Genomic DNA, 25,935 nt, shown 5'->3' with positions numbered 1-25,935 from the left:
CTTGGCTGGGATTTTCCCCTTTTGATCTCAAAGGGAATACGTTAGGTAGCAGCTTACACATCACCTACACCAGTGAGATAACTCACCCTATTGCCATAGAATCAATTCATTAAGAACTGAGCAAGAGCAGCAGAGTCCCTGAGTCCCAGTGTCTGTTGGTCAAAATCTGTTCTGTAGGTGATCCAGCAATGAGAAGTTGTGTCTTTTATCGTCTTCTCACAAGATGTGGACATTTGTGGAGGAGGTGGTAATTGGCAAGACTTTGGGGGATGGGGATGTTGTTGTCAAATGGCAGAGAAATTTCAGAGGTGACCCTCTGGCAGGTCAGTCACCCCGGTTTTCTAGTTGGGAGACTAGCCACTGTTCTTCCTTCCTGGGGAGGTAGGTGATCAAGGAACTGGTGGGGTAATGCCCCCAAGTGGCAATTAATAGACTACTTTAGGTCCTTAACCTCTGCTGAGTAGAGAAAGTTGCCAATAGCCATTGTCACATAGCACTTAATTTCAGAGGTAGCAAGCAAAAATTCTGTCTTTTGTGCTAGAAGCTGGTTGCATACCAAGATTTAATTAATCATTACTACAACCTCTACTAACTGGGCCAATTGCGAGCTTTTGACGAGCTTCTTAAAATTAAGAGTAATAAAAACTCTGTAGGGCACCAGCAACCATAGAGAGAAAACACAATCAATGCTTCTGGTCAATATTCATTCAGTAGAACGCGGCTGGGTCTGCTGAGGTTTTCCAGCATTATCAGCTTATAATTTCATATTTTCAGTACCTGCAGTATTTTACTTTTCTCTCAAAATGAGCCTTTTTGGAAGATACATGGACACCAGCAGTCAAGATTTAAAAGCTTTTGAATATCATTTTTCTTTTAAATTACTAAGAAACTGACTACTGCACACATACAAAACTAATAAATTGTTCTCTATACATCTAAATTTTTTTAAAAAATTGGGTAACCTGCACCAAATGGACTGCGGCAGTTCAAGAAGGTAGGCCACTGCACTCCTTTCAAGAGCAACTAGAAATAGGCAATAAGTGCTAGCCCAAGACACTGATTAAATTGTTTTCATTTTGAAATCCACAGTGTATATATGCGTGAGAAAACTGCACCAGCCTGGGTACTTTTGTTCCCAGGGACACGAGGGAGATGCCAGGGAACTGAAGAATGACAAAACCTGTTCAAAAAAAATAATGAGGATAAATCCAGCAGACGAAAGCTTGTCTTTTTAACCTCAGTGGTGTGGAAGCCTTGTTAATTTTCTCTCAAAATCAAGTCTCCATCAGTTGAACATGCATAAATGTATTCAGGAAAGCCAGCACAGTTTTGCTCAAGGCTTAATTTGAAGGCACAACTGAGAGGATTGATGAAGGTAATGTAGTTGTACAATCTATGTGGATGTTCAAGAGGTCTTCAAAGAAGCGTCACTTAATAAACTTGTCGGCAAATGTGAAGCCCTTGAAATGAACAGGACGCTGGCAGTGTGGATATGAGATTGGTTGAGTGACAGGAAACAGGCAGAGGCAGCGAATGATTGTTTCTCAGGCTGGAGCCAGATTATACAATGGGGTTTCTCAGGGATTCAGTGGAGTTAAAGGTACAATCAGATCAACTATATGGTGCCAAATGGCTCTGTTCCTAATTCTAATGCTCTTAAGCATTTGTACTATAGACTGCTGATTTATGTGAGACATATTAATGACTTGGACTTGGGTGAATGGGAAAAAAATTTCAAAAACCTTAGACGACATACAATGTAGCAATTTAGTGCACTGTGACAAGGCTGCTGATACACTGCAAGAAGATTTCGGCAGTCTGGAATGGTAGGTGGGGCGAGTGGCTGAGAAAGATAATGCAGGGAAGTCTGAAGTTTCACATTTTATTAAGAGGATACAGAAGTGAGGAATGGTTCCAGGGCTGAAAGATTTCAATTACATCAAAAAAATTGGAGAAGCTAGGCTTGTCCTTGTCAGAGCAGAGCAGGTTAGAAAGAGATTCGATACAGCCCCCATTTAAAATCACGAGGGTCCAAACATGGCAGATGGACGCTGTTCCCACTAGTGGAGGGGTCAAGAATCAAAGAGTGAAAATTCATGGCAAAAAAAAAGCACAGCCGAAATAAGGACAAATCTTTTTAAGCAGCAAATGCTCTTGAGATGGAATGCACTTCTTTAAAAGGATTCAATCAAGTCTTGCAAAAGACAATTTGATTTATAAGCACTTGAAAAAGAGATTATGGGAGCAACAGGGAAAAGACAGAATTAAACCAGCTGTGTTATTCTGAAAGACAGCCAGTGTGGATTTAACTAATCAAACAGCCTCCTTCTGCACTGTAACCACATTATAATTTTAGCTTTACTATGCTTAAATAAATTTAATTAAAAGAAAAATTTGAAAAGAAACACAAAAATTGCTCTTAATCAATACCTGATTACCAAATGTAGAAGGCATGGTGGCTCAGTGGTTAGCACGGCAGCCTCAGAGCACTGGGGACCTGGGTTCGATTCCAACCTTGGGCGACTGTCTGTATGGAGTTTGCACATTCTCCCCAAGTCTATGTGGGTTTCCTCTGGGTGGTCCGGTTTCCTCCCAAAGTCGAAAGATGCGCAGGCTAGGTGGATTGGCCATGCTAAATTGCCCACAGTGTTTAGGGGGGGTGGGTCTGGGTGGGATGCTCCAAGGGTCAGTGTGGACTTGTTGGGCCAAACAGCGTGTTTCCACACTGTAGGGATTCTATGAAGACATGTGAACGTGGGAGGGTGATGGCCCAGCAGTATTATCACTGGATTACTAATTCAGAGATTCAGGTGATATTCTGGGAACCGAGGTTCAAATCCTACTGTTAAAATTTTGGAATTGAAAGTCAAAGGATTACAGTGAAATTGTCAGGAAAACCCATCATGCTCACTAATATCCTTGAGGGAGGAAACTGCTGTCACTACCTGGTCTGGCCTACATGCAACTCCAGACCCAAAGCAATGCAGTTGACTCTTAACTGCCCTCTGAAATGGCCGAGCAAGACACTCAGCTATATTAACTGCTAGAAAGGTAAAAAGGAATTAAACTGAATGGAATGCCTGACATTATCAAGAGCACTGGAAATGACAGCAACAAACTTGTCATTCCTGTAAAGCACCCCTTATGAACACATGGAAGCTAGTGTCAAAATTGAGAGAACTATCCCACAGACTAGTCAACCTTACATAGTCATACACAACATCCCAGGCAGCACCATCACCATCCCTGAATATGTCCTGTCCCATGCAGCACAATGGTAGATAGTCACAACAGAGCTGCCCTTTGTCTCCTCAACATTGACTTGACGTCCGTGTAACTCATGTCATCAGATCAAACACATACCCTGTATCCCCTATCCCCACCCGAACTGATGCATCAGGATATATCCATTTGAACGGTATTTGAAGGAAGCATTGAGGGTGGCAAAGGCACATAATGTATTCAGGGTGGGGAGACTTCGACATCCATCGCTAAGAATGGCTCAGCAGCAGCTCCACTAACTGAGCTGGCCAAGTCCTAAAGGAAATAGTTGCCAGACTGGGTCTGCAGCATGGTTGGTAAGGGGACCAAAAAATGGGAAAAGCATAGTTGATGTCATCCTCATCAATGTGACTGCCACAGATCATTCTGTCCATGACTGTATCCATAGGAGTGAACGCTGCATTGACTTTGAAGACAAAGTCTTACTAGACATAGTGCATTATTGAGGATATTCTCAATCACCGCACTAAACGGAACAGATTTTGAACAGATCTACCAACTCAAGACTGGGCACCCGTGAGGCATTGTGGGCCATCAACGGCAGCCGAACTGTACTCCAAAACAACCTGCAACCCACAGCCCAGCATATCTCCACCCTGACCCCCGCTCTACCATTACCATCAAGCCACGGGATCACCTCGGCTTCAATGGAGTGTGCAGGAGGATAAGCCCGGAGCAGCACCTAGCACATCTTAAAATGAGGAATTACGCTGGTGAAGCTACAGAACAGGACTAGCTTCATGCTAAACAGCATAAGCAGCAAGTAATAGACAGAGCTAAGTGATCCCACAAACAATGGATCAGATCTAAGCTCTGCAGCCCTGCCACATCCACTCACTGGAAGAAGAATGATCAGAAAATGTCCCCATCCTCAACAGTTGGGGCCCAACAAGTCCTTGCAAAAAAAAAAGTAAAGCATTTGCTGCCATTTTCAGCCAGAAGTGCCAAGTGGACAATTTATCTCCACCTCCTTCAGAATCTTGACATGATCCACATCAAGCAGCCTTGGCAATACATCTACAAACGTTCAGTCTCTCCACTGTAGGCACTCAGTAGCAGTAGTGGGCACCACCTACAAGATACCTTTCAGAAATTCACCAATCATCCTTGGGCAGCGCCTTTGATATCCACAATCACTACCATTTTGAAGAACAAGGGCAGCAGATACATGGGAAAATCACCACCTGCAAGTCCCCCTCCAAGCCACTCACGACTCAGCTTTGGGCATCTCTCACCACTCCTTTACCGTTGCCAGGCTAAAATCCAAGAACTTTCTTCCCTAACAGCATTGTGGGTGTACTAGCACTAAATGGGCTGCAGTGGTTCAAAAATAACTAGAAATAGGCAATAAATGCTGGCTCAGACAGCAACATCCACAAAGCCTGAGTAAATTAGAAAAAAAAACTGAAATGAATCAACGATGATGTGAATGTGCAATGAGTGTTCGAATAGAAAAACTACTAACAAAACTATTTGTGACTGGATTGCCAATCGCAGCTAAAGCGTAAGCTCCAAGTTCTGATATTACACCAAAATAGGAGCACAAACAGCTCAGTTGGCTTGAAAGCTGGTTTGTGATGCAATGGGATGCCAACAGTGTGGTTCAATTACTGAATCGCCTTAAGTTACTATGAAAGCTCCTCTTTCTCAACCACTCCCCTCTTCTGAGGTGTGGTGACCCTCAGATTAATCCACCAACAGTCAATCTCCCCCTAATGAGAGCATGGTCATCCGAGACTATGGGGAGAGAGATAATGGGAACCGCAGATGCTGGAGAATTCCAAGATAATAAAATGTGAGGCTGGATGAACACAGCAGGCCAAGCAGCATCTCAGGAGCACAAAAGCTGACGTTTCGGGCCTAGACCCTTCATCAGAGAGGGGGATGGGGAGAGGGAACTGGAATAAATAGGGAGAGAGGGGGAGGCGGACCGAAGACTATGGGGACTTGACTTAAAGAGCACAAGGACTTCTATAGGTAATACATGCAAGAAGTAACTAAAAGAATTACAGGAATAATATATTCACAAGTGGATATGGTACCTTTTTTATTTCTCCAGTAGAACCATGCAATAAACAATAAAGCTGCACAAATAATGAATGTACCAAATACGCTCCAAACAACTGTTCCAACTGAAGAATCTCTCTCAGGCTCTGAAATTTGCAACACAAGTAAAGAAGCAATGAATTTAAAATTACCACAAAAAATAGACTACCCCATGCGAACTGTCACAGCTTTGCTATGATGTATTAAACAATAATTTAAGATAATTAAACACAATAAAGTTTTAAAAGAGTTTGAAATAACAGTCCTGTACAGTTAATGTCCTCCCTTGAAAACAAAATCACGCTGGCTTCGGGCAGGAAGTTAAAAAAAGTTAAAAATGGCTCATGTGGAGCTCTGGCAATTCAGTGGTAGGGTCTACACCTGAGCCAGGAGACCCAAGTTTATCTCCCACTTACTCTAGATGTGTACCATAGATGAACTAAACAGGTTGATCAGAGGAAAAGAAAAAGCCCAGTCCTCATGCTGAGGAATCCACCGACCTCATGGTATGTACTCACCAGCTACTTTTGTATCATTTGAAGGAAAACAAAACTTCTAGGGTAGAGAGGATAATCACAGAATGTCACACTCATTATCAAGGAAATGAAGTTACATCAACACTGTTATAATTTACGTACATGATGACTGAAACTATTGTTTCAGAGCTGCACCCCAGTAGACTGTACTGGACAGTTTTGAAATTAAGGAATCTAGATTGAAACCATTAATGTTCATTTGGTATCACCAATACCAAACTTGGCATGAAGTGTTGCAAATAAACCCATCTGGAGAAATAAAACAGTTCAACAATTCTGGGGCCCTTTACTAAAATAAATAAATGTGAATTTACACAGTACTTGTTATAGTCAGTGATTTACATTATTTTGTACACTCTTTTGGCTCGGAATGCACAGTGTACCATGTGTATGGCACAATATTTCAATATATTGGTTTTTCTGGGCAAATAAATGTTTTGGGAGTCTAAAGGTGTCCAAAGGAACCCAACTCTCTCTTTAACACTGAGTGCTATGGAAATCCATGGTTAAATTCAAGTTGTTACATCTAAAGTAGTGATGTCAGGAATGGAACTACAACATTAATCATAGACCTACCTGATAATATAATTAATCAGGTTTGTGTACCGATGATTGCCTATTTTCCCCTTTACCTTTTCTCATTTTTTCCCCAATATTTTCGATTTAGTTTGGACACTATCAACCATATGAACATAAGCAGACTGCACTGTACAGTCAACTTCAACATAACTCTACTTAATTATTTTCGCTAGCATTTTCATAAAAATCATTAAAACTGATTCTAAAAGCAATTCACATGTAACTCTAACAGCTTTTGAACATGGGTACAGTTGGATCACATTCTGAGATTTTGAAATGTCATATCTAGTTACTCTTAATAGTCATTATTGTAGGCAAAAATAATTTAGTTGCGTACTAGGAAAAGAATGAACTCCTAATTTAAGTCAGATGGATATTTCAGTTGAAATTCAATATTAGACAAAGGGCATAAATTCGTTAAATGTGTGTGTTTTAACAATAGCAGAGTAAAAAATATCTTGCAAAGAGAACATACCTGTAACTGTGAGTCGAGTTGTGCTGATAATACCTTCGGGGCGCGAGCGGTGTTTCACATTACACCTGTATACATTACCATTATCTTTCAATGTTGGCTCAATCCATAGTCTGCTAGAAACACTGAAAGTTCCATTATCCATGGAAATTAGTGCACCAGTGCAGAAATTATCTTTTAGTTCCTCAATTCCCTTTGTTGTTTCCTTTTCCCAGGTGAGATCAAGTTTCTGAGGGTAAAATCCTTTAACAGTACAACTCACAGATCTCTCTGTTCCATTCTGAACAGCAATGTCATCTGTGGGCAAATGGACCTCTGGTTCAGCTACATTAAAAGACAAATGTAAGAATACGTCATTCAGGGAAAAAACATTTCTTACCATAAAAATCTAGGTCCAAATTATTCTCAAAAAATATGCGCTAAAAACAAAAAGCTTTCCATGCTTCCATAATATATTTAATCTACCACATTTCTTCAAGGAGGTGCACAGTTATATCTAAAGTAAATTAAGTAAGTTCTCCAAAGCCTCAAACTCCAAAATCCTCCATTAATTACAAGCAAACGAAGAAATGGAAGAAGAGATGAGTAAAAGCCAGAGGAACTGAAAAAGACAAGGTACCCTCCTCATTTTTCTTATCAGCTACTCCAGCTTTTTTCACATTATTCTTATCTTTGGAGATGTTGGTACCCTCCTTATAAAAACTCCAAAGATAAGAATAATGTGAAAGAAAGACTATATGTATCCATCACCCTTCAGAAAATCAGGTCATCGCAAAGCTTTTTACAACCACTGAAGCATTTTAATGTGAAACATTGAAATGTAGAAATCATTACAGCTAATTTAGATATAGCCTGATCCCATTAACAATATGGTAATGATTAGATAATCTGGTTTTGTGATGTTGATGCAACCATAAATACTGTCTAGGAGGCCAGGAGTAAACGCTTTCTCGGAAATACAGCCTTGAAATCTTTCACATTTAACAGAGAAGACAGGTAGGATCTTCATTTAATGTTTCATCCAAGAAACCACACCTCTGAAAGCACAGTACCCTGCATGTTGGAGAGGGAGCTGTTTAGCTTTTTTGTTTCTATTCTGGAATGAAACTTAAAGCTACAAGCTTCTGAATCAGAGGCGTGAGTGAATAAACCTGAGCTAACACAGAATTGTTTATGGAACAAATACCAAAATTAAGCATTTAGATTACTCAGGAATTGTGAGATGGAGGAGCACAGGATATTAGGATATGGTGGTCAGAAGAATGAAAATTCTGGGTAAGGCTTGAAGGCCTGGAAAAATTTAGAGATACGAAATACTCAGGCCAGAAACAAACAATGAACTTATTTTAATGAACCATAGTTTATTACTATTTGGATTATAAATATTTCTTTAAATGTAAGAATGTAAGAAATAGGACTAGGGGAAAACTGTAGTCTGTTGAGCCATCTCCTCCATATAATACAATCATGGCTGATCTTAAGACCAAAAATCTGTCTGTTATAAATAAATTCAATAATGACAACATGCCAACTGAGGCAGAGAATTCCAAAAGTCACATCCCTTTGAGCAAACTAAATTTCTCTTCATTTCGATCCTAAATGATGAACTTTTCACTTGTGAGACTTTGACCCCAAGTTTTAGATTCCCGAGACAGACAGAAAAACAAACTCAGTATCTACCCTGACAACCTTTATAATCATGAATGTTTCATTAAGATCATCTCTTTTGAGATCTTCTAAACTCCAGACAACAGAGTCTCAATTAATTCATCTTCTCATCCATGTACAATCCTCTCACCCTAGTGGTCAACTTAATGAACCTTTGGTGTGTTGCCTCCGATGCAAGTGCATCCTTCCTTAAAAGGGATTTGTGGTGCTCTGATAGTGTCCCTATCTCTGGGCCAGAAGGCACGAGTTCAAGCATCCAGATGTATGTCATAACATATCTGAACAGGTTGACGTAAAAATGTCCACACTTAAGCATGGAGACCAAACCTACACACAAAATTCCAGATGTACCATACCAATGCCTCATACAATTGTGGCAAGATTTCTCCATTAGAATAGTGGAACGTAATAAGAGTAGCGGGCCATACGGCTCGTTAAGCCAGCTCAACTACTCCATTCTGGTCAGAGGTGATCATCTGCCTCAACGCCACTTCCATGTTCCATCTCCATGTTCATTTCAATTATTTGTCTCTGGAGATCTATTGATTGCTGTCGTGAACACACTCAATGATTGAGCTTTCCAGACCCCAGTAGGAAAGAATTTCAAAGATTCACTTCCTTCGGATTGAAGAAATTCATCCTCACCTCAATCTTAAATGGCCACCACCATACCCTGAGATTATTTCCCCTGGTTTTAGACTCAGTCAGGGGAAACATAGTCAAACAGGTAAACAGCACAGAAAAAGGAACCATGGCCCATCAACTCTGTGACAGTCAAAAACAACCACCTAACTATTCTTACGGAGATAGTTGGAGCTGCCGATGCTCGAGAATCTGAGATAACACGGTGTGAAACGGTGCGGGGTTGGAGAATGATGAGTTTAGAGGCTGTGGGAGGGAGGCCACCTGAGGTGATAAGGTTGTGGATGGTTTGGGAGATGATGGTTTGGTGCTCGGGGGTGGGGTCATGATCAAGGGGGCAGTAGGAGGACGTGTTGGAGAGTTAATGCCTGGCCTCAGTAACGTAGAGGTCAGGCACAATACTACAACTGCGCCTCCCTTGTCCGCGGGTTTTATGGTGATGTTGGGATTGGAGCAGAGGGAGCAGAGGGCTGAGCGTTCTGTGGGGGAGAAGCTGGAGTGGGAGAGAGGGGTGGAGAGTTTGAGGCTATCACTGTCTCAATGACAATTAGAGATCAAGAGGTCAAGGAAGAGTAGGAGGCCTTGAGGTGGTGTCCAGGAGGAGGGTGTGTGTTGGAGGTGGGAGAGGAGGTCAGTAGAGGAAGGGTTAGTCTCATGGTTAAAGAAATAAGCGCACAGGCAGGGGCGGAGAAAAACTGCTCAATGTCCAAACGAGAGTTGTATTCGTCGATGTGTGGGTGGAGGGGGACAAAAGTGAGTCCTTCATTGAGGACTGACCGTTCGTCCTCTGTAAGCAGGAGGTCTGGGGGGATGGTGAAGACTCAGCGGAGTGAACACAGAAATCGAAGACCCTGCTGCCACTAACACAAACATCGGGGATGCCGCTGCCGCCAACATCCTAGATTTACCGGCCGACGTCGCTTCGCCCACCGCCTTCACAGCCAGCATCTCCAGACAAGACAATAATACCCAGCGCTGCCGAGTCTTCACCATCCCTCCAGACCTCCCCCTTACTGAGGACGAACGGTCAGTCCTCAATGAAGTGCTCACCTTTGTCCCCTTCCACCCACACATCGACGAATACAACTCTCGTTTGGACATTGAGCAGTTTTTCTCCGCCCCTGCCTCCGCACTTATTTCTTTAACCGTGAGCCTAACCCACCCTCTACTGACCCCTTCTCCCACCTCCAACACACACCCTCCTCCTGGACACCACCCCAAGGCCACCTACCCTCCCTTGACCTCTTCATCTCTAATTGTCGTCAAGACATCGATAGCCTCAAACTCTCCGCCCCTCTTTCCCACTTCGACTTCTCCTCCACAGAACGCTCAGCCCTCCGCTCCCTCCACTCTAATCCCAACCTCACAATAAAACCCGTGGATAAGGGAAGCGCAGTTGTAGTATGGCGCACTGACCTCTACATTACTGAGGCCAGGCACCAACTCTCCGACATCTCCTCTCACCGCCCCCTTGATCATGGCTCCACCTCCAAGCACCAAACCATCATCTCCCAAACCATCTACAACCTCAACACCTCAGGTGACCGCCCACCCACAGGCTCTAACCTTATCATTCCCCAACCCCGCACAGCCTGCTTCTATACCTTTCCCAAAATCCACAAACCTGATGGTCCTGGTCAACCCATTGTCTCCACCTGCTCCTGCCCCACCAAACTTATCGCCATCTAGAGATGAAGGGTCTAGGCCCGAAACATCAGCCTTTGTGCTCCTGAGATGCTGCTTGGCCTGCTGTATTCATCCAGCTTCACACTTTGTTATCTTGGATTCTCCAGCATCTCCAGTTCCCATTATCTCTGATCACAATTTTAACCTCACTGTGAAGCCTCTTCCAGGGATGCCTAACCTGAAGAAGTTACCCTCCTCCCTCCGGACCAACCTCAGGGAATCTCTCTCCCACTGCAACTCTCTTGTAATCTCTTCAGCCTCGGACCTGCTCGGCCATCTATATGAGCTCCATTTTCTCCTCCTTGGTCCAGGAACACCCTATCTACGTCCATGACACCACCCACGCCCTCCACCTCCTCCAGAATTTCCAATTCCCTGGTCCCTGGCAGCTCATGTTCACTAGAGACGTCCAGTCCCAATACACTTGCATTCCCCATATAGATGGTCGAAAGGCCCTCCGCTTCTTCCTGTCCCACAGACACGTCCAGTCCCCCTCCAGTGACACCCTCATCCGCCTAGCCGAACTTGTCCTCACCCTCAACAACGTCTCTTTCAACTCCTCGCACTTCGTACAGACAAAGGGGGTCGCCATGGGTACCCGCATGGGCCCAAGCTATGCCTGCCTCTTTGTAGGCTACCTGGAACAATCCCTCTTCTGTAGCCACACTGGCCCTATCCCCCATCTCTTCCTCCGTTACATTGATGACTGTTTTGGCGCCACCTCACGCATCTACTTCACTAACATCTTCCACCCCAACCCTAAGTTGACCTGGTCCATTTCTGATACCTTTCTCTCCTTCCTGGACCTCTCTGTCTCCATCTCAGGCATCCACAAGGAAACCGATATCCATTTTAAGCCTACTGACTCCCACAACTACCTAGAATACTCCTCCTCTCACCCACCTTCCTGTAAAAAGGCCATCCCCCTATTCCCAATTCCTTTGCCTCCACCACATTTGCTCCCTAGATGAGGCATTCCACTCCCAAACATCCCAGATGTCCTCTTTTTTCACGGACCGCAATTTCCCCTCCACAGTTATCAAAAATGCCCTCAACCGTGTCTCCCGCAACTCATGCCTCACACCCCCTACCCACAATAATAACTAAAGCAGAATTCCCCTCGTCCTCACGTACCACCCCACCAACCTCCAAATCCAATGCATCATCCTTTGGCATTTCCCACATCTGCGATCTGACCCCACTACCAAAGACATTTTTCCCTCCCCACCCTTATGTGCTTTCCGGAGGGACCACTCTCTCCCCTCCAGCCCCACCACCCCAGCAATTTTCCCTGCAACCGAAGCAAGTGCTACACCTACTCCTATACCTCCCCCCTCACCCCCATCCCAGGCCCTAAGAGGACCTTACACATCAAACAGATGTTCACTTGCACAACTGCTAATGTGATATACTGCATCCGTTGTTCCCGTTGTGGCCTCCTCTACATCGGGGAAACCAAGCGGAGGTTTGGGGACCACTTTGTGGAACACCTACGCTCGGTTCGCAACAAACAAATACACCTCCCAGTTGCGAAACACTTCAACTCCCCCTTCCCCCACTCGTCGGACGGCACGTCCATCCTGGGCCTCCTGCATTGCTACAAAGACGCCACCTGAAAGATGCAGGACCTGCATCTCAGATTTCGCTTGGGAACCTTGCAGCCCAAGGGTATCGATGTGGACTTCACAAGCTTCAAAATCTCCCCTCCCCCGAACGCATCCCAAATCCTGCCCAGCTAGCCCCCACTCCCTAACCATTCCTCCCACCTCAAGCCCCATCCCCATTACCTACCCACTAACCTCATCCCACCTCCACGACATGTCCGTCCTCCCTGGACTGACCAATACCCACCCTAACTCCCCACCTATAGTCACCTTCACTGGCTCTAACCCCGCCTCTTTGACCTGTCTGTCTCCTCGCCACCTATCTTCTCCTTTATCCATCTTCCATCCACCTCCCCCTCTCCGCCTATTTATTTCAGAATCCCCTTCCCCTCCCCCATTTCTGAAGAAGGGTCTTGACCCAAAACGTCAGCTTTCCTGCTCCTCTGATGCTGCTTGGCCTGCTGTGTTCATCCTATTTCACGCCGTGTTATCTCACCTAACTATTCTAATCTCATTGTCTAGCACTTAGCCCCTAGCATTGTACACCTTGCATCACAAGTGTATTTCTAAATACTTCTTAAAGGTATGACATTTGTGCATCTACGAATCTTCCAGGCATTGAGCTCAATATTTCCACAATCCTCTGGTGAATTTTTTTTCCTGATATACCTTCTGAATCTATGTTCCTGGTCATTAATCCCTTTACCAAAGTCTGATATTATAAACTTCAGAATATTGATAACTATTCATGGATTGAAGGAATCAACAGAAACATAAATTGTTACACACGGAAAGCAGCAGCAATAACTCTGTCCGGAATAAAAAGCTGTCAAATCTGGACATGTGGAATTGAGGAATTACTGCACACATAGCTGTGTACGTTCATATTATTTCATATCTTGTTATAGTCTTGTGAAGACATTATAACCTTAAGCTGCAATGGATGATGCAGAAAGCAGTTCTATTACTCTACTTTTGTTGTGTGTGCGTTTGTTTCTTTGTGCTTATTTCTCTTGTGATTCATTTACTGATCATTATTTTGTAATTCATTTCTTGATTACTGGTTTACTTGTATCTGCACTGCATAATGAAATGGTATATTTTAAAACCGTGTATGGTGTAACAACTCAGCTTGGATACGGACCAATTTGGTGGGATGTGCCCAATTTCTAGTGTTTGTTCATCGTATTAAAAATAACGAAAAGGGGAGGCTCTGTGATACTACAAACTGCAGAACATCAACAAGTGTACATTGATTGAATGAATCAACAAAACAAACTGTTAAACACAGAAAGCAGCAGCAATAAGTATCTCTTGAACAAATATAAAGGGACAAGGACAAGCTTACACTGGAATTAAAAACAATTAGTCACGTCTGGGAAAAGGAGGAGTTGAAGCGACAAGAACGAAACCACTTTGACATCTGCTGGATGAACAGCTGCTTTATGCCACAAAGACAACTGATTGCCCTGCGGAAGAATTTAGGGAGTGAACTGCAGGAAAGCTATGCCTTCAAACAGACAGTTAAGACCAAATCTAACAAAGAACAACACAGTTACTTCTGATAAGAAGGCAAGCTGCAGACTTGCAGTAATTTTGATAAAAGGACTTAAAAAGAAATTACTCAAAATATCACGCATAGACCTGAAGAATGGAACTCTGTCCAAGAATCAAACACCAGAATTCTTCCTTTAGCAGAACATGATACAAGGATCAAACTCTGGACACTTCCAGAGATAGACACATGGAATTGTGGCCAAGTTCCACCATTAATTGGGTAATAGCCAAGCTGGGTTGTGAGGTTTAACTTGCTTACTTGAGGAGTCTTATTTTGGTTCCTACATGCAATAAAGTTGAAATCATTGTTTCAGTATTTCATTGTCTATGAGATTTCTTAATGAGTAGCAAATTTTAAAACGTAACTTGTGGTCATTTACCCATAACAAAGGAGAAAAGTTTCTTTCCATCTACCCTGTATATAACCCCCATGACTTTACACATCTCAATCCTATTCTCCCCTCAGTCTCCTCTGCTCCAAGGGAAACAACCCCAGTCTATCCATAAAACTCACCAGCTGAGGCAACATCCTGACAAATCTCCTCTGCACCCTCTCCAATGCAATCTCATCCTTCCTATAATGTGGATTCCAGAACTGCATACAAAACTCCAGCTACATTTCAAATACATTCACTCTGTCACACGTTATAAAGAAATTTATAAGTTTCAATGAGGTCTCTTCTCATTCTTATGAACTCTAAGAAATACAGACCTAATTTCCACAATCTCTCCTCACAAAACCATCTCATCATTCCAGCAAATAACTTTGTAGGCCTCTGTTGCACTCAAGTTAATGGAAAGTATAATCTTCTTCACAATAAGACGACCAAAACTACACACAATACTCCAAGATGATAAGGTGTAGAGCTGGATGAACACAGCAGGCCAAGCAGCATCAGAGGAGCAGGGAAGCTGACGTTTTGGGCCTAAACTCTCCTTCAAGCAAGGTTTCACCAAATCTTCATACAATTGCAGGAAGACATATTTACTCCTGCATTCAATTCCCTTTGCAATAAAAGCCAACCAGTCACTTGCCTTTCTAATTGTTTGCATGCTACAATGTATCTGTAATTACACTTAAGAGCGAGGATGCAGTAACCTGAACTTTCCAATCTTTCTCCAGTTATGAAATATTTTGCCTTTTTTTCCTACCTAAGTGAATAATTTCACACATTCACATTATATTACGTATGCCATTTTCTAGTTCATTAACTAGTCTTAATGGTGAAATTGCCAAACTTAAGACTGGGAGCTGGAGTGCAACACCATCCCAAGAGCCTAGAATGCACTGAAGCTCAGGCTTCATGGTTGAAGAGGTGATCTGTAGCCCAAAGAAGCACAAACATTAACTTGAGCATGAGACAGTAGGAACTGCAGATGCTGGAGAATCTGAGATAACAAGGTGTAGAGCTGACTGAACACAACAGGCCAAGCGGCATTAGAGGAGCAGGAAAGCTGATGTTTCGGGCCTAGAGCCTTCTTCAGAAATGGGGGAGGGGAAGGAGGATCTGAAATAAATTGGGAGAGGGGGAGGCGGATAGAAGATAGATAGAGAAGATAGGTGGACAGGAGACAGACCAGTAAAAGAGGCGGGGTGGAGCCAGTAAAGGTGAGTGTAGGGAGGTAGGAAGGAGATAGGTCAGTCCAGGGAAGACGGACAGGTCAAGGGGACGGGATGAGGTTAGTCGGTAGGATATGGGAGTGGGGCTTGAGGTGGGAGGAGGGATTAGGTGGGAGGAAGGGCAGGTTAGGGAGGCGGGGACGAGCTGGGCTGGTTTTGGGATACGGTAGGGGGAGGGGAGGTTTTGAAGCTTGTGAAGTCCACATTGATACTCTTCGGCTGCAGGGTTCCCAAACAGAATAGGAGTTGCCTTCCACATTGATACCATTTAGCTGCATTTCCCCATGTTTGTTTTACACTTCTAACTTGGCATTTCCCTAACACAACAATAATTAGCAATTTAAGAATCTTACCTGACACCTGTAGTTCTGAACTCTTTTCAGCTTTGAGAGGTGTGACAAATACAATACAAGTGTATGTCCCTTCATCTTCAATCTGTATATTTGGAAGAAAAAGTGAAGCATCTCCTTTCCGTAATCCAGCTTCAAAGATCTTTGCTCCTGGTCTTTTTGAAGTATGTTCCCCTCCATCAAAGGTATAGATCTCCTTTCTTGAGGGCCCAAACCACTGGACCCCAACATTTGTTAGGTTGAAAGCAGCATTACCAGTAAATTTGCATTCCAGGGTAACATCTTCTGTCACAAAGACATTTGTTGGGTTGGAAAATATGGTCACATCCAAGGTTTCTAGATAAACAGAATAATTAACAACATTCAAATGTTAGAACCTGAAATTGAAGAAACTCAAAATATAGGATTTAAAGCTGAACACTTGCACTTCAGACACTCAGTTCCAAAGCACAGTTGTGGAATGGTTAAAAGCAAGTCACGTTCTCGATTCCCTATAAGATTTTAAAAATAAAAATACTTTAATGGGATAAGGTGAGTTGTCTTCTTGAACCACTCCATTCCATGTGGTGCAGAACATCTACAATGCTGTTAGGATGTATGTTCTAGGAATTCGATATTGCAGTAGACAAAGAACAGCACTCTGGTTCTTTGTCAGGGGATGGCATGCAAGTTGGAAGGAAATTTGAAGATGGTGGCATTCCAATACGTATGCTCCCTTCTTTCTTCCAGCTGGATTCAGATGGTGCTTTCAAAAGGAACCTCAGCAGGTTAGAGCAGTGCAAGTTGCGGATGGTACACAGGCTGCTACTGTACATCAGTGGAGGAGGGATTGAATCTTTCAGTGTGCTGCCTTTCAATTAGGTTGCCTTGTCAATATGGGTCTGAGCTCCTTTAAGTATTGCAGTTGCATTTGTCCAGATGAATGGAAAGTATTCCATCATATTTCTGATATGTAGATAGTGGACAGGCTTTGCACTCAGTATGATCCTAACCAATGGAAAGCATTCTTCAACTACCACTGACTTCACGTTTTGCTAGGCCTCTTGAAGTCACACTCTGTTAACCGATGCCTTATAGAGTCATAGAATCATATAGCATGGAAACAGGAACTTTGGCCCAACTCATCCATGCTAACTAGGATTCCTAAACTGAACCAGTTCCATTTGCCTACGTTTGGCCCTAAACCTTTCCTATCTATGTATCTACTTAAAAGTCTCTTAAACGTTGTAATTGTCGCAATTACTCCTGTAGTAGCTCCTGTAGCAATAGGATCACAACTATGCGGCCACTTTCCCCAGAGTGCAAACCCAGAAATCTTCTCAACTGCAGCTACTGCTTCAAGGATGAAAATGTGATCTTGTGTGTTGGTTATGGGGAGATAGAGTCTTGTAATAATCTTCCTTCAAACTACTGTATGACTCTAATTGAGTATGAAGTAAAAGATTGATTGTTTTCCTAATTCATCCTCTGGCTTTGGAAAGAATTAACAAGCCCCTTACCACCACCAGCACTGCTTTGTTTCCCCTTGAACATGAGGTGGGGCCGACTGCTCTTAACCATCAAAGCAGGATGTTATTAAACTGGGATGGATGCAAAAATGATTGACAAGGATGTTACACAGATTGGAAGGTTTGTGTTACAAGGAAAGGTTCAATAGGCTGGGACTGGTTTCTTTGGAATATAGGAAATTGAGGGGTGACCTTATAGATGTTTATAAAATCATGACAGGCATAGATAAGATGAATAGCCAAGGTCTTTTCCCCAGGGTAGGGGAGTCCTAAACTAGATGGCATAGATTTAAGGTAAGTGGGAAAATGTTTAAAAGGAACCTCAGGGGAAACTTTTGCCACACAAGAGGCGTATATGGAATAAGCTGTCAGAGGAAGTGGCAGAGGTGGGTACAATTCATTTACAGATAGTAAGAACTGCTGATACTGAAGTCAGTGATAACACAATGTGGAGCTGGAGGAACACAACAGGTCAGGCAGCAACAGAGGAGCAGGAAAGTTGATGTTTCGGGTCGGGAGGGACACTTCTTCAGAAACGGGGCTGAAGGGTCCCGACCCAAAATGTCAACTTTCCTGCTCCTCTGATGCTGTTTGGCCTGCTCTGCTCTGCTCCACCAGCTCCACACTCTTGTTATCAATATGGATACAATTTATGGCACCTCACGTTCCTCCAGACACCTCAAACTGTGTTCGGGTTCTAAAATTATCAAACTTGGTATTGAGTCCAGAACGCTGAATGCTTCCAAGCCAAAAATTAGGTGCTGTTCTTCCAGCTTGTGCTGCACCTCACTGGAATGCTACAACTAAGCTTGAGACAGGAATGTTGGCAAGGGAAAATGGTGGCATATTCAAGTGACGGGCAACTGAAAACTTGGGGTAATTTTATCAGATGGAATGCAGACATTCTGCAAAGCAGTCACTCAGCCTGCACTGCATCCTCCCCAATATCTAGGTGGCACAGTGGTGCAGTGCTTAGCATGCTGTCCCACAGTGTCAGGGGCCAAGGTTCAATTCCAGCCTTGGGCAACTATCTCTATATTTACACATTCTCCCTACATCTATGAGGGTTTCCTCCTACTGTACAAAGCATGTGCAGGCCAGTTGAATTAGCCACAGGAAATACAGGTTACGTGATAAGGTATAAGGTTAGGTCTGGGTGGGATGCTTTTCGGAGGGCTGAATGGCCTCTTTCTGCACTGTAGGGATTCTATGTCGGGCAGACCACTTTATGAATAGTAAATAATGTAAGATAGATCGAATAAAGTGCAGGCAAATCACTGCTTCACCTGAAAGGTATGTCTGGAACCTTGGATAGGCCAGAGGTAAGGAGGCAAGTGTGGAACCTTAGATTGTTCTCGCTCTCATGAGTGATGTCAGTAATTATATAAAACGCACACTCTAGCCAGTATTCATACGATTTGGCATTCTGGGAAATGCAAGATACGGTACTATTTAAATAATCAACCCACTTAACTTATGCAAGGGTTGTAGATTTTAAAAATGTTCACTCTCAGGTTGTGTTTGCCACTGACAAGTCCTTCATTTAATGCCAAATTCTTCTTGCATTGACGTGACAGTATTCACCACATCTTTAACTCACCCTGACACTGGCTGCAGCTGCTCTCTGCCCTTACTCACAACAATGAGACCACAGCAAGCAATTCTATAGAAGTTGATCGTTCCATGCAAGCTAAGTAAGCCTAATGATGAGCTAGTGTTCCATGGCACATACATCCTCTCTCAAACAGATACTCAGTTTTCGGCACTGTAGAAAAGGATTGTCTCTGAGGAAAATAGAACTGACAGTCAGATCTTGGGCACAAAAAGTGAATTAGATGGGGTTTGACAAAATTGAAAAGAAAAATTGTTTATAGGGTACTCTCCTATCAAGACCACAGACAAGAGACTCTTTCGCAATGAGTGCAAATCTAGGATAGTATGTTGCATTCCTGGTGCCAGGATTAAGGATGTCTCAGAACGTTTAAAGCTTATTGCTAAAGGGGAGAATGAGAAACCGGAAGTTATTGTACACATTGGTAGGAAATACATAGTTAGGGAAACGATTAAGGATTTACACAGCAAATATAAGAGGTTAGGTAGAAGATAAAACAAACCCTCAAATGTAGTATTCTCTGGTTTAGTCCTGGTGCCAAGCTTGTACGAGGGCAAGGATAAAAGGATGAAGGAGATAATTCAACAGCTGAAGAGATGATGTAATGTTCAGGGATTCAGGTTCTTGCATCATCAGGATCTCTTCTGGGGCAGAAAACATCTGTTCAAAAGGGATGGGTTTCATCTCTACATTAAATGGACCAATATTCTAGGGAGGTTTGGTAATTCCATTAAGGGAGACTAAACTGTTAGAGAGGGAGAGTGGAGGGATCCTGGGTAACAGACTAAATAGAAAGACAGATGAGGGTGGTTTTGAATCTGAAAAGAATAAGTTAATTAACCAATACAGACAAGAGCAAGTCAGAGAATGAAGTAACTCTGAAAACTTATACTGCACTTATTTCAATGTAAGGGGTCATACAGGTAAGACCGATGAACTCAGGGTATATTTGGGAATATGGGATTGGGATATCAGAGGTATGGCATAAACATGGCTGAGAAACGGACAGGACTGGCAGCTTGAACTTCTGGGTTTTAGGTCCAACAGAAAGTATAGAAAGAGAGGCAAATGAGGATGGGAAGTGACAATTTTGATTAAGGAAAGCATTAATGCTGAAACTGGAGAAGATCTATCCAGAAAATCATCCTGTGAAAATATATGGATTGAATTTAGAAATAAAAAAAGGAATGACTGGGATTGTACTGCAGACCCATCAACAGTCAGATGGAAACTGAGGAATAAATATGCAGAGTGATCTCAGATACACGTAAGAATAATAAGGTTGTGATAGTGGGCGATTTTAATTTTCCAAACATTGACTGGGGCCGATCTAGTACTAAAGGTTTGGATCGTGAAAAATTTGTTAAACGTATTCAAGAAAAGTTTCTTTATTGATATGTAAATGTTCCTACTAGAGAAGGAGCAAAACTTGATCTTCTCTTGGGTAATAAGACAGGGCAAGTGACTGAAACGATAGTAGGGGAACAATCTGGGTCCAGTGATCATTCTATTGGTTTTAAAATAGTTATGGAAAAAGATAAGACATCCATAATAATTAAAGATTTTAACTGCAGTAAGGCAAATTTTAAATGGTGTGAGACAAGAATGTTCAAAAATTGATTGCAGCAAACTGTTTGCAAATAAAGGGATGTCTGATCTGATTAGTGGAAGGCTTTCAAAAGTATGATAACGAGAGTTCAAAATCATTTTGTTCCTGTTAGAGTGGAAGGCAAGGTTGGTACGATTAAAGAACAATGGACAAACAAAGATACTGAGGTTATAGTCAAGAGTGAAAAAGAATCGTATATTAGACACAGACAACTGGGTTCAAACTAATCTCTTGATCAGTGTGCAGCAGGTAGAAGCATTCTTAAAAGAGAGATCAGGAAGGCAAACAGAGCATAGAAACATAGAAGATAGGAGCAGGAGGACACCATTCAGCCCTTCAAGCCTGTACCACCATTCTTCATGATTATGGCGGATCCTACTTTGATCCCATTCACCCTGAGTGCTATACCTAGCTGCCTCTTGAATACACAATGTTTTGGCATCAACTACTGCCTGTGGTACTGATTTTCACAGGCTCATCACTCTTTGGGTGAAGAAATGTCTTCCCATCTTGCAGAATCCTCAGACTGGGACCCCTGGTTCTAGACACACGCACCATCGGGAATATCCCCTCTGCATCTACCTTGCATATTCCGGTTAGAATTTTACAAGTCTCAACTAGATCCCACCTCCATTCGTCTGAACTCCAACGAAAACAATCCTAACCTAGTCAATGTCTCCTCATATATCAGTCCCACATCCCTGGAATCGGCCTGGTAAACTTTTGCTGCATTCCCTAGAGGGCGAGAAAAGGAGACCAAAATTGCCCACAATATTCTAAGTGTGGCCTCACTAAGGCCCTATATAACTGCAACAAAACATCCCTGCTCCTGTACTCAAATCTTCTGGTAATGAAGGCCAACATACCAACATGCCTTCCTTACTGCCTGCTGCACCTGCATGCTTACCCTCAGTGGCTGGTGCACAAGGATGCCCAGGTCTCACTGCACACTCCCTTCTCCAAATTTACAGCCATTCAGGTAGTAATCTGCCTTCTTGGTTTTGCTTCCAAAGTGAATAACCTCACATTTATCCAAATTATATTGCATCTACCTTTGATTTGCCCACTCACCCAACACATTCAGATCATGCTGAAGGATCTCTGCCACAGTTCACCTTCCCATCAACTTGTTTTCAAACATATGAGATATCCTTTGCAAATTAGGCTAAGAATAATCCAAACTGATTCGACAAGTACATTAGGAGCAAGAGAGCAACGAAAGAAAAGATGGGCCCCTTAAAGATTGTGTTGAACCTCAGGAGATGGGAGAGATATATGAATATTTTGTGTCAATTTTTACTTCAGAGAAACAATAGGAGGCAAGAGAACTCAGGGAAATAAATATTGATGTTTTGAATCCAGTTCACATTATAGAAGAGCAAGTGCTAGAAGGCTTAGAAAATATAAAAATAGATAAATCCACGGGACCTGATCTAGCGTATCGCAGGGCTTTGGGGGAGGTTAGGGAGAAAATTACGAGGCCCCTTGCAGACTTATTTGTATCATCTATAAATATAGGTGAGGTGCTGGATGACTGGCGAGTGCTAATGGTGTGCCTTCGCTTATGAAGAGATCAAGGAAAAGCCTGAGAGCTACAGGCCTATGAATCTGGCCTTGGTGGCAGGTAAGTTGTTGGATTTGATTCTGAAAGATAGGATTTATATACATTTAGAGAGGCAAGGAATGATTAGGGATGGTCAGTATGGTTTTGTGAGGGAAATCATAGAATCCCTATAGTGTGGAAACAGGCCATTTGGCCCAACAAGTCTACACCATCCCGCCGAAGAGCATCCCGCACAGGCCTATTTCCCCACTCCTGCATTTCCAATGTCTGGCCCACTTAATCTATACATCCCTGAACACTATGGGTAACTTAGCATGGCCAATCGACTTAACCTGCACATCTTTGGACTGTGGAAAGAAACCGGAGCACCCGGAGGAAATCCATGCAGACACGGGGAGAATGTGCAATCTCCACACAGACAGTCACCTGAGGTGGAGTAAAACCCATGTTCCTGGTGATGTAAGGCAGCAATGCTAACCACTGAGCCACCGTGTTACCCTACATGTCTCACAAACTTGATTAAGTTTTTTGAGGAAGTAACCAAGAAGATTGATGATGGCAGAGCAGCAGACATTGTTTTCTTGGACTTGAAGTATTTACTTGAAGTCTTTGACAAGGTTTTGCTTAGTAGGCCAATTAGTAAAGTTAGATCATGTGGGATTCGGGGTGAGCTTGCCAATTGAATGTGAAATAGGCTCAATGGCATGGTGGAGTTGTTTTTGGATTGAAATCCTGGGACCAGCACTGGGATCAGTGCTGGGTCCATTGTTGTACGTCATGTATAAATAATTTAGACAATAATGTGGAAGGCATGATTAGTAAGTTTGGGAGGTGACACCAAGATTGGTGGTATAGTGGATGGACAATAAGATTATCTAAGATTACAAAGAGATTTTGATCAATTGGATCAATGGGCTGAAAAGTGACAGATGGGGTTTAATTTGGATAAACGTATCACATTTTGGTAAAACAAACAAAGGGAAGACTTAATAAAGTAGGGTAGTGTGTAGTGTGGCAGAACACAGATCTATGAGTTCAGGTGGATAATTCTTGGAAGTTTGCATCACATATAGATAGGGTAGTTAAGAAAGCATTTAGCATGCTTGCCTTCACTGCTCAGATCTTTTAGTATAGGAGTCGGGATGCTATGTTGAGATTATACAGGGAGCTGGTGATACCTTTTCTGGAGTACTGTGCTCAGTTTTGGTCACCCTATTACAGGAAAGATATTATTATGCTGGAGAGGGTTCAGAAGAAATTTACCACGATGTTGCCAGGAATGGAGGGTTCGAGTTATGGGGAGAGGCTAGATTGGGACTTTTTTCACTGGAAAATATGAAATTGAGGGGTGAATTTATGGAGATATATAAAATCATAGGATTATAAATAGGGTGAGTAGCAGGTGACTTTTCTCTATAGTGGGATATTTCAAGCTGAAGGGCTTTTTTAAGGTGAGAAAATATTTTTAAAAAAGCAGGAGGGGCAATTTATTTACAGAGTATTTAGTGTGTGGAATGCACTTTCAGACGAAGTTGTGGATGCTGGTACAGTTACAGCATTTATGTAAGTATATAAATAAGAAGTGTTTGAGGGAATTGGGCCAAATGCAGACAGATGTGACTAGTTTAGTGTGGGACTGAGGTAGGGATGGACAGATTAAACGGTACGGTCCAGGCCATATGACTCTACGTTGACCAAAACAAATCTTGTTTCACAAACAGAACTGCGGATGTTGTAAATCAAGACCAAAACCAGAAGTTGCTGGAAAAGCTCAGCAGGTGTGGCAGCATCTGTGAAGGTGAAAACCCGAGTTAACATTTCGGGCCAAGCAGCATGCTCCTAAGATGCTGTTTGGCCTGCTGTGGTCGTCCAGCCCCACACTTTGTTATCTTGGATTCTCCAGCATCTGCAGTTCCCATTATCTCTGTTAACATTTCGGGTCCGGTGACCCTTCACATTGAAAGGAGCTCAACGGCACGGTGGAGAGACATCGGACCCGAAACATTGACTCTTCATCTTTTTCTTCACACATACTGCCAGACCGGCTGAGCTTTTCGAGCAACACCTGTTTTTGTTCCTTCCGTTTTTGTGTATATTAGATTTACATTGAGGCTAAAGAACTCGGGAATTACCGACTTAAAACAAAAAGAAACGAAACACACGCACGTTTTGTTTAAACAGGAAATATGACTTCCCACCCGGGCAATGGGTGAGGCAATATTCCGAGCGTTAGAAATTACTTTAATAGGAACTAAAAGACACGCTCACGTGTATTTTCAGTAATATTTTACTGGCACTAACTCCTATACACAAAAAAAAACAAAGATACTAAAATTGTTTAAAACGTAACAGTTAATGGGCTTGACAGAATCCTGTGATAAATGTTAGTTTTCCAGTTTGAGAATACATTTTCGACTACTCCCCATTATCGCTTCCAGTGGGAGAGCATTCAGCGCCAGGATGGTTCCTTACCTGCGACACAGACGAACACAACGTACAACACGAGAGCCTCCGCGGAAGCCTTAATTCTCATTTGGAGATACCTTCCCCGCAGTAACATTCGGACCGCCATTTCGCAGAAGAAAAATAATTTCACTTTCGATTTCCACCTTATCACATTGGCACATCCCTCCAAAAAAAACCTACTGCGCTTCAGTATTGGCGTTTAAAGCTCGGACATTTAGTTGCTGATTTGTAACACGACAACCGTATCACATCCTCGATGAATATGTGTATTGTTTTAAGTTTATTTAGTTCGATAGAAATGTTTCAGAAACTGACTTTGCGATCTTAGTTGAGGGATACGCCCAGCAAATAGGACGGGGTCAATGTGCATCGCCATTTCAGCTATTTACAACATTGAAATCAATCGTGTTTTCTGTCTTGATAATTAAGTGTACGTTTCTACATACGCCTTTAAGGGAAAGTGGCCTCTTTACAGCTTTCAGAACCATTGGGGATCAAAATATCCGGTCAGAAAATGCGTGTTGCACTGTTGCAATCATGGGCGAGGCTTCCTGTGAAGGAGCTGCTTGTAACTGTGGTAAAGAAAGGCTGAGAAGATGATCAGTGATAACCTTGTGAAATAAGACGGAAGTAAAGACAGCAACAGCAGAGGAATCAAATTTACGCAGAAAAGACCAATACCGCGAGGTGATACTACACCGAGAGCCCACCACCCGATTTCTAGCTTGGTGGCCCACGTAGAGCAACCTTCTTGAGCAAGATCCACCAGTTAGCTTCCGGATCAAGGAACGGGAGGCACGTGTGGTCACCAACAAGTTCCTTTCACCAAACTTCTTGTGTCAAATGGCAGATGTTCACTTAAGGTGGGGGTAGTCTTCCCTAAACTGTTTCAGGACATTGTCAGGCCCTCTGTGCAACCAAGCTCCATTGCTGGACCCCCAGTACAAATGCCTTCTGCATTTGTGGAGAGGCACTAACAACCCTACAACTTACTGAGAGTTTCGGGCCTAGACCCTTCATCGGAGAGGGAACTGGAATAAATAGGGAGAGAGTGGGGAGGCGGACCGAAGATGGAGAGTAAAGAAGATAGGTGGAGAGAGTATAGGTGGGGAGGTAGGGAGGGGATAGGTCAG

General features: G+C 42.9%; 1 protein-coding gene across 1 annotated transcript in view; it reads right to left on the bottom strand.

Moving 5' to 3' along the window:
* LOC125459327 (uncharacterized) overlaps window positions 1-25,628 on the bottom strand; it is a 42,474-nt gene extending 16,846 nt beyond the window's left edge. Inside the window, exons 1-4 of the mRNA XM_048545657.2 lie at window positions 24,809-25,628; window positions 16,047-16,379; window positions 6,919-7,239; window positions 5,325-5,435 (exon numbers count right to left, since the gene is read on the bottom strand). Of these exons, the coding sequence (XP_048401614.1) occupies window positions 5,325-5,435; window positions 6,919-7,239; window positions 16,047-16,379; window positions 24,809-24,908 (865 nt within the window). The 5' untranslated portion in view covers window positions 24,909-25,628. The remainder of the gene's footprint in view (window positions 1-5,324; window positions 5,436-6,918; window positions 7,240-16,046; window positions 16,380-24,808) is intronic.
* Window positions 25,629-25,935: the final 307 nt, after the last annotated feature.

This window comes from Stegostoma tigrinum, chromosome 17 (genome assembly GCF_030684315.1).
Source record: "Stegostoma tigrinum isolate sSteTig4 chromosome 17, sSteTig4.hap1, whole genome shotgun sequence".
NCBI lineage: Eukaryota > Metazoa > Chordata > Chondrichthyes > Orectolobiformes > Stegostomatidae > Stegostoma > Stegostoma tigrinum.
The sequence above is the reverse complement of the archived record's forward strand: the minus strand, read 5'-3'. Positions and strand labels throughout refer to the sequence as shown.